The 9854-nt window shown below is 32.7% G+C and overlaps 2 protein-coding genes across 2 annotated transcripts; both read right to left on the bottom strand.

Moving 5' to 3' along the window:
• Window positions 1-612: 612 nt before the first annotated feature.
• On the bottom strand, window positions 613-4665 carry LOC110413875 (Mitochondrial substrate carrier family protein). Its single transcript, XM_021424878.2, has 9 exons — window positions 4433-4665; window positions 4173-4289; window positions 3465-3526; window positions 3131-3367; window positions 2885-3055; window positions 2658-2707; window positions 2164-2290; window positions 1354-1391; window positions 613-1084 (listed from the first exon to the last, which is right to left on the bottom strand). Exons 1-9 carry the CDS (start codon window positions 4470-4472, stop codon window positions 988-990), a joined length of 939 nt encoding a protein of 312 aa, XP_021280553.1. The 5' UTR covers window positions 4473-4665; the 3' UTR covers window positions 613-987.
• Window positions 4666-7169: 2504 nt separating this feature from the next.
• Window positions 7170-9848, bottom strand: LOC110414385 (BRCT domain-containing DNA repair protein). The gene is made up of 6 exons (XM_021425535.1): window positions 9108-9848; window positions 8737-9006; window positions 8531-8611; window positions 8236-8347; window positions 8088-8154; window positions 7170-7512 (listed from the first exon to the last, which is right to left on the bottom strand). The coding sequence occupies exons 1-6, from the start codon at window positions 9747-9749 to the stop codon at window positions 7428-7430; spliced, it is 1257 nt and encodes a 418-aa protein (XP_021281210.2). The 5' UTR covers window positions 9750-9848; the 3' UTR covers window positions 7170-7427.
• Between the last annotated feature and the right edge of the window lie 6 nt (window positions 9849-9854).

The following is a 9854-nucleotide window of genomic DNA, read 5'->3' as shown; positions in this document are numbered from 1 at the left end:
GGGCCATTAAATTTGTAAAACTGTATAGCAGAACACAACCGAAGGTAAAACCCATTTCTTGGGTTAATTAAGTATTAATAAGTTTTGGATAGAACAGAACAAAGATAGGTGCTGACGAAGCAGTGGGGCTGGAGGTAGGGTGGGTGCATCCAGGATTTTGCAAGTGGCAGCATCATATTGAGCAATAATCATAGGGGGGATGTGAAAAGTGGGGAACTGATATGACAAACAAGTAGTAACAATAAAGAAAATTTATGATAAATAAGATTGGGCACAATCATAAGTTTCATAAGAAAAATGGGTGTATGATACCTTAAGAAACTCTCTCCAAAAGTCAATTGAGAGTTAGTTGTACCAAACCTTTTAATCAACAGACGGCCAGTCAAACATGCACCAACAAATCTGGTTTCCGCTCCACCCTGACAGGCGTGCCACCCGAGTGCAGCCCGGTGATTCACTTTGAATGATAATCATAAATTTATTAATCATTTCCTTGTAAAAGACCTTAACTGTTCAGAAACCAAAAAGACAAGGCTAAACATCAACATGACAAATGTGCACACAAGATTACCCAATCCTCATCAATTACCACAACCATAAGTAACCCTTTTATTGGAAATATTATAATAAAACATAACACGTTAGATAATAATTCACAGCAAGAACAAATTTGATTTCATGATATACAGACAAACCCCACAACATTAAAAAAATGATGGGAAAACAATGAGTAATGCTGCAACTCCTCCATCAAATAAATGGACCATCTTTTAAATGACAAAGTCTAGCTAAGTTTAATGGGTGCGAAATTCAATTCTGGTTCCCTATAATTGAGTGGTGATCTAATCACCAAAAGAATGAATACAAATTTATTTAAAATTATTTCCTTCCAATCGGGCCTTGCTGGCAACCAAGGCAGCTGTGTCGCATCTCCATATACTATATATAGACAGCTAATTTTGTAACCGCAGATAAACTATCCTACCACTAGATTGCATTCAATCCCACAAGCTTGCGCAGCTTCTCGCAGAGTATAAAGGTAATTGTAGTTTGTGGACCCAATCTTGCAAAAATGGCGAAGCCCCTGATGAGAATTTACAGACCAACATTGAGAAATCGGAATGTTAACACCAATTGGAAAAAAAAAAGATGAATTAACAATATTTACAGTTGTTCTATTATTATTGCATCCTCTCAAATATATCCAAGCAAGAAGAACTTCTAAATTAAAATTGAATATCAGAATGCAAAGATAAATCTCGATGAGACTGGTATGTTCATTGTCCACAAACTTAATCTGTGCATCAAAAAAGAAAAAAGAAAGAAAGAATGGAAACTTATGTACAATCTCACCCTTTATAAAGTCCTCTGGGGCCTTCTGTACGCAGAACCTGAAACCATAAATGCAAATATATTGGAAAGAAAATCAGTGTTGTTGTGTATACCTAGGTGGAAGGTCTGCCACATGTTATAAGTGTTAACAAAAGTGTAAGACATAGTATGACTGAAAATTTTTTCTGTCAAACCTGTGGTGGCCATATCAACCAACATCTAAAATGAGGTTAAATTCTATAACCTTAACCTCCCCCACCCCAAAAAAGATAAGGGCCCAAGACAACAACATGCTGATTCGTAACAATTCTCTTTTGTCTTTGGTAGAAGCTCTCAGCAGTGCCAAACAGTCCAACTTCAGTTGTAATGGTTAAAATTAAAACTACTAGATGCCAGGCAAGCCCCAGTGCGTTAGCATATAGCTCAAAAATGTGTAAATAAAATAGCAGAAAACTTTGTGAACAATAAAGGACCAAACTTTGTGGTGTAGCAGTTGAGGAAATCTTCAACACAATAAAGCACAAATTCTGGATAATAGGAGCCAAACTAAGTAAATTTGAAGAGACCTAAGCATATTAGAAGAAGAAGAAGAGCAGAAGGGCATTAGGGATCTTGTTCTTTTGGAATACTGAAGGCAACTGTCATTTTCCAACATCCATGATACATAGCTCTACCAAGCACAAAAACATGTTTTAATCCATGGCATCAAAGGAAAGTAATGAAAAGTAAAAGGCACAATAAAAGTGCAAAAAGAAAAACTTGAGGAAATAAAATGAACAACTAATAGCAAAATAAATAAAAAGGCACCAAAAATAAAAATAAATTCAATACCTGATATGCACAATGAAATCCATTTTTATAGCTTCCAGCTCTTTCACGTTGCAACATAAGACGGGTTTTAACCATGTCAATGGGTGCCGTTATTAGGGTGCTCACCAAGCCAGCAATTGTACTTGAGCTTCAAGAGATGCAAAAATCAAGAAATAAATAGAGTCAGAAAGAAAAGCTTTCACAAATATAATGGTACATTCTAAAATATTAAGCACATATTGGAAATACCACATTTAAACCGTTCTTCTTTGCCCTCAAACAAAAAATTTGTGTGAGTTAAATTATGTCCTTATATTTATCTCTCCCACAAAAAACTCCTATTTCTGCATGTTTACTTTTTTCTATAATTTTCAATTTCATACATAACCTGTCAACTTTAATGACTAATGTAATAAGGTCAAAATTTTGGAGAATATCTTAATACATATTCCTTTATTTAACATCTACAACAAGGACAAAGAAGACAGAAATAAAAAGTACTAGCAGTGTCATACCTGAGATGCAGATAAAATCCTTCTTCAAGAGGTGTCCATTTCATCAATATCTGCATTAATAGAATTTTTAAAAACTTAGAAAATGCGAGAAAAAGGAAAAGTGAAAAAAACAATGACAACAGACACTCTAGATAGATGATAAATCAAACACGAAATTAATCATCCAAAATCTTTGGAAATTACTTCGTGGATACTCAAACTGAAAAACAGCATGCTTAGAAATTGACCCGCTTGGATTCATCATATGTTGCAAGCTGTGAAGCAGTCAAAGCAGCAGCTCTAGCTGTAGCAGGGCCAACACCCTTCCAAAGAGCACCTATTCCTTCTTTGGAGACAATTTTGTGCAGTTCTGCAATTGGCCCTCTTTGTCTCATATCTGAGTTCATCTGTAACCGCACCTGATAGCAGAAAACTACTGTTTCTTAATCCCAAAATGAACTTCGAAGATCAGAATAAAAATGTTGTAACACTACCTTCAGAACTTCCACAGGATTGGTCAGGGCAGTTGAAATGCTACCAGCAAATGCTCCAGATACAATCTTAACCAAAATGTTGGTGGAATCAAAGGCCCAATCACAGGCATATTTTGATGGTTCATACAAGCCTAAACGGAGACCTCCGTATAGAAGAGACCTGGTCAACGCAGGTGTCAATCCCAGATATAGAGACTTTGGTCCTTCATTTTTCAAAACTTGAACAAATAATGGTCCCTATTTATATCCATAAAAATAATGAATTTCTAATCAATAAAATCAGATAACCAGAAATCATTATCATCAAAGTAAACTGACAGCATTGGTAAAATACCATTCCAATCAAAGGACCCCTCTGACCAATGAGCTGCATTTGCAGCCTAACTTTAAGCACATCTGCACGATGAGCATAGATAAATGAGTTAGCAATACATTCAACAAGGCCAATATGATTCTACTTAAAAAAATTTCTTTCCATACACCTTTTTGTGTATTTTTGTGAGTTTGTGTTTTAATTGAAGCATTTCAATTTAATTCCTCTCAAAATTATAACATTTTTCATGACCAATCAACTCATGTTTGAAACATGTACTTGAAAAAGAAAGCCTTTAACTTCAAGGTTTTATGTCTATTGATCATTCTCAATCACTGTAAAAAAAAAGAAAAAAAAAAGAAACCATCTTTTTACTATCATTAAAGTAAAATTAAAAAGATATAGCAGAGTACACTAGCATTGAAACCATGCTTGAAATGCAAATAAGAAACTTCTCCCTATAAAAATGGCATTCCCCTCATAATTAAACAAAAATTCCATCAATTTTAAAATTTTCACTTAGACAATATTATTAACTTTGAGGCGTGCAATCCACGAAGAACCAGATTTGATTAATTCATCAGCTTTTCTAAATAATACCATTAATCTTCAAACTAAGGCAATTATACAATATTTAAGTGATTAATAGCGAAAAGGACATACAACATTTTTGAGATTAATCAAGTAAATAAAAATAAGGAAAAAACAGAGGAAAAAGAAAAAGCGAACCTAGAGGATGCGTAAGGCCGGTGGCAACTGCAACAGAAAAACCACTTGTACCAAAGTGGTAAAGAGCACCCGACGGCGACGTTGCCCAATTCTGCTTCTCGTTACGTTTAACGGTCCCTGCCATGGAAAATAAAATTAAAAAATCAACCGAAAAGGAAAGAACATTAAAAGTTACTTATCATTAGCATTTTCCTTTACTTTCTTTTAGTTTGCTTGCTAACCAAACAGAAGAGAAAGATCCAAGGAGATGTGAAACGGACCTGAAAACGACGAATTTCGAGAAGCCGAATTGCCTTCCATCTGCTACCCTTCCTCCCGTGTTCTTTCACTTCCTTCCGACCGTTTTGTTTTTCAAGGAAAAGGAGCGCGTGATGATAGGCGTTTCCATTGTTGGGGAGGCATCAGTTATGGAGGACTTGTCTTAAAATGGTCAGCAGAAAACGGCGCCGTCTTCTAGGAGCTTATGGGGTATGTATTAAAAAAGAAAAAAATGGTGTAGTAGTACTAAAATTTGATTGGTAGCCGCTGGCTGCAGCATGTGAGGCAAAGGATACAAGCGCGAGGCAAATTGGATAATAGGATGTGCTGTGTTTCGGAAAGAGTTGGTAAAAGCATCACCAATTAGGGCCGTGTAAATGCAATTCAAATCGTATAATTGAATCGAATAGAAATGAGTTTAATTTTTTAGTTTGATTAGTTTGATTTTTTAAATAATTTGATTAAAATAATTTAATTATTAAAATTAATTCGATTCAGTTTTAATTAGGTATTTTTCTAATCGAACTAACTGAATTAAAATTATTTGCTCAAAAATTTTTATTATTGTTTTTATTTATATTTTTAATTATTTGTTGTTGTTTATATAAGTATTTATCTTATTTATTATAATTTATTATTATTATTTTTAATATTTTGTAATATTAATTTATTAAAAAAATATGACAAATAAATATATACAAATAAAAATTTTTTCTCAAGTTTGATTTTTGAAAATTGAACGGAACTAACAGAATTAATTTAGCTTCAGTTAGATTGGTTATTTGTAAAGTTTGACTCGGTTTTGATTATTTTTAAATACAAATTCAGTTAGTTCAGTTATTAGATATCTAAAATTGAATTAACCGAAATAATTGTTTGCACACTCCTAACACCAATTACATTTACAAATTAAATTGTTCTGCCTTCCAAATAAATGACATCACCAGCCATTAAATTTTAAGATAATTCTAAAGGATAAGAATTTTACATAAGAGAAACTTTATGATTGTTAATGGTGTATAATAATATTATGAGAGTACTTAAGTAATGGCTTATGAATTTTGTATGAGTAGTTAAAGAGCAATTAAGGTTATAGATTAGGTTAATGATTCAATTCGAAATAAAAAATTAAATTATAACATAAAATTTTATTAAAAATTTAAATATAAGTTTTTAGATTTATTAATTTAAATAGATATAAAACAAAATGAAAAATTAACATTAGATTTTTATATTAAACCTCGTAAACTATGCTTGATATGCTTTCATATTCATGGATAACTAAATTCATGTCATGGTGGTGATAATCTTTTTTTAAATAATTCTAGACAAAAAAGAAAAAGAAAAATAATTCTAAAATAGAAAAAAAAGAAGTAAAATAGAAAAATAAAAAAAAATAAATAATTTGTGTTGTGTAAATATACCACGTGGTAGATGACTTGTTATAAAAAATTACTAATTGAGAATTGAGATTTTTTTTTTTTACCCATCTAAATGTCTAAAAATTATTAATTATAAAAATTTAAAACAAAAAATTTAAAAAAAAAAACTAATTGTTTCAAACTGATTATCATTTTCTTAATTAAAACTTTAATTCTTAACAAAAAAAAAATCCTTCACTTTCTTAAATATTCTCTAAATACAATATACCTTATGGCGAAAATATTATCTCCCTGTCTACAATTCCTATTTCTCTTTTAAAAATTGATTTTTAAGTAGTTTTGAAATTTCAAAAATTGTAAAAGATGTAAAAAGAGGATTTATTATTGTTAATAAATAAAATTCAATATCTCCCTTTGAGATTTTAGAGAAGAGAAGAGCACCAAATTGTCTTACAAATTCTTGAGAAAAGAAGAGAAAGATTTGACTTTCTTTTTGTGGAATAACACTATGTGTTTTTGTCAATTTTAATATTATAACCGTTATGTATTCTACTTTTACTTTTTCTCTTTTTAAAATCATTTTTTGGTATTCTTAAATTTCATTACATTAACTTTTAGTTGAACAACAATGACTTCAATTGAATTAAAAAAGTTAGATTACATTTTTTTTTAATTAAGAAGGATTGCTACAATTAAAAAGATCGCAATCGAATAAGAAACAATTAATTTTTTTTAATTTTTTTTTTAAATTTCTAACTAATAATTTTTGAATATTTGAAAAAAATATAAAATCTAATTTCGGGTTAGTAATTTTTAATGTCATATCACATGTCGTATGACATTGATATTATCAACATGATATATCAACATTTCACATGATAAGTAATGTGACATAAAAAATTATTAATAAAAATTAATCAATAGTTAATAAAAAAATTTATTTAATTAAAATAAAAATTTATATTTATTTAAATATAATAAAAAAACTAAATTAACTTTTTTTAATATAATTCAAAATTTTATTTGAATATTTAGCCAATGAAATATTAGTAGCTGCCTTTTGATGATGCGTAATTTACGCAGCCCAGTTTTACATGTTGTACTGATAGCTTCACCAGTTTTCGCCAGAAGGCAACGAGTTTCGGTGCATTGTGGATTTGAGCTTCTAGTTAAGAGCTTGCGATCACTGGTTTACCTACGCTTCAAACACCCCTTTTTCCCGTCTCTCTTAGGGCTCTACTCCTGTATTTGGAGCTAAAAAATCACATTAAAAAAACTGCGGTGGCCATTACATATCCGCTAGATTAACAGCAGCCTTCATTTGCAAAGATATTTGATGGTGAAGATTAGGGTGAAAATTAGAATTGGAGACAAAATACACCCTGTATCCTAAGTATTTAGTAATAGGTACCACTTTACAAAATATATATTCATATATATGCATATAGATGTATATATATGTATATCATGTGATAGCCATTAAGAAGTCAGCAAGAGTTTTATAATCGACGTGGCCCATCTCTCCCCTTTATAGTGGCCATTGTAATCTGGTAGAAGAGAGCTTCATACAAAATATACGACTAATTCTAATTATACTTTTATGTGATTAGAAAGATTAGCGTTTGCTTAACCTTCTGCTGTGTCTGTTCCCCTCTGAGATCTTTCTTTTTTCTTTTACAAACTTGACGAAGAGTTGGTGCCTGTCAGTGGAAAATGCAGCATTAGACGAAGAAAGCAATACCCTTTCTTCATTTTCCATCGGAAAATAGAATATGATAACCAAAACAGGGAAAAATCCGATGCCTAAGGGTTCTGTAATTTTTCTTCCAATTTCTTTTCTATGGATTGGTTCACCGAGTATTAGTCAGTCTCTGCTAACTGGTCTTCACGATTTTCTCAAGGGTCCTTATACCGTCTACAGACACCTAAAGGAGAGTTGCAAGATGATTATACTATTATCAGCAGGTCAGTTTTTTCCTGGGAAACTGATATCGCTGCACTTCTGAAGTGCCTTGTTACTGGCTCCAAATTAGAAGCTCATATGACTTGCATTTGGGAGAATTGGGATAATCTTCCTCACGTGACGAAGAATTGAAATGCTATGCTAAGCAAAGAGCATAATGATGCCCTGGACCCACCACAAATCAAGTATGCAGTATGCTAAGCAAACAGCATATTTTAGAACTTGCTGGTTCTTCAACCCAATGTTAACAAGTACAACCTAGATGGTGCAAAATCAAGTATACTATTTCACAATAAATTTCATAAAATTTACCTCTCATATTCCAATTTTTGGATGACAATCCCGCTCAGCAGAAGCTCTGAACTATAGACTGCTGCTCCTGCAGTTAAAGTAGACTTTTTCAATTACCAGAAAGCTGAGTGATCATTTTGAACGAAAAGAAGAAATATCAATGTACAACCTTTATCAAGTAGGGGTGCACAGATTGCTAGATCTTCTCCACAAGAAAGAATCAAGAGATCATCTGGAATCTTTTGATCTTTTGCTGCCAATTTCTGACTTGTTCCCACTACCTGAGGAGCAATTTTCAGGAGGTCATTACTTTATGATAGAGGAAAATGATATATATAAATGATTGTCACATCTTAAGACATAAGAAAAGGTGAAAGGAAAACGGATGAAGTAATATCAACCAGATTCAAACATCAGTAATGACTAAAGTAGATTACTGATGATATGAAGGTAGATACACGTACCTCACCTCCAACTGCTCTGACCAAGCTAGTAATCATCTCTTTATTAGGTTTAACATTTTGGGTGATACATACTCTTCTATCCTGTCGAGAGATAACAGATATCAGCATACAAGATGTTCAGTAATGTGAGAAATTTCAGGTACAAGTTCATCACAACCAAAAGAGATATCTGGTTAGAAATAAATCTCATAGCCTCAGACAACCACCTTTAGAAGTGGATACTGTCTTGCACGAGCCAATGAAACAGGCATGCTAAAGCCAATTTCCTTTTCCCTTTTGGAGTCCCTCAGGATGTAATTTTTCTCGTCAAGTAAGCAACTTGCTTGTCCACAGCTATCAAGCCATAGATGCGTCACCACTGGTTTGCCAAGAGCAATGGCTTCCAACATGTTTTTTGTACGCACAAATTCATCTGCTACAAAATGTGTGGCATCCATAGAGCATGATGTCATAGAAATACCCAGCCGTGCAGAGATCTGTAGAAATTAAAAGCTAGTTGTAAGCATATCAAAGAATATTACAATCAAGACTCATAAGTCGTCTGGTGAACTAGAAACAAAAATACAAGAAAAGAAACCTTTTTCTGCTGCTTGATTATGTCATCATCCAAATGCTGGCTAAACAAGACTCGAACAAAGGCCACTTCTCTTCGTGTTCTGAAACCTTTTCGTGTAAAATCAGATATTGACTCAGGAACACCTAATCCATTAAGCTCTTTCAAAAGTGATGGTTTTGGTAGGTTTTTGTTGCAATGTCTTCTGTGATATACGTAAGGCATCTTGTTGAATGATGCCTCATTCAGACTTTCTCTACAACTAACCCTAGTATTACATTCAGTACCAGAGGATTCAACACTCTTTTTCTGCAATATTCCAAAACTATAGTTCTCTAAGCCATTGATAACCAATGTAGAATTCATATAATCTAGCTGGCCAGTTTGGACAGTCTTGGATCTATCCAAGTTTGAAGCAGATATTCTAGTGCTTGTGACTGCAGAATCACTGTTTGTAACAATACCTGTAATTTGTTCATTACAATTCTGTCTTGATAAACTTTCATCAGAATTATGTTCTAAAGAAAGTAGAGAGAGGGCAGAACGCTTTTTCCCCTTCATATTGAAGTTATTAAAAGTGGTTTCATCATCTTCTGGCATTTTCTGACTTCTGAGAGAATGCAGGTTGTGTTCTTCTGCTCCAACACTAGTGAATGAAGCAAGCATGTCACTCGCTCCACCGTAATGGACCGGCCCTTTACGGTGTGTTCTTTTTCCTTTGGGAATTAATCTTAAAAATCTGGCTATTGCAGCTTCTTGTGGACTATTTTT

The sequence above is a fragment of the Theobroma umbraticum genome, unplaced genomic scaffold, assembly GCF_002168275.2.
Source record: "Theobroma umbraticum cultivar Fairchild unplaced genomic scaffold, ASM216827v3 scaffold_4.1, whole genome shotgun sequence".
In the NCBI taxonomy this organism is placed as follows: Eukaryota; Viridiplantae; Streptophyta; class Magnoliopsida; order Malvales; family Malvaceae; genus Theobroma; species Theobroma umbraticum.
The sequence above is the reverse complement of the archived record's forward strand: the minus strand, read 5'-3'. Positions and strand labels throughout refer to the sequence as shown.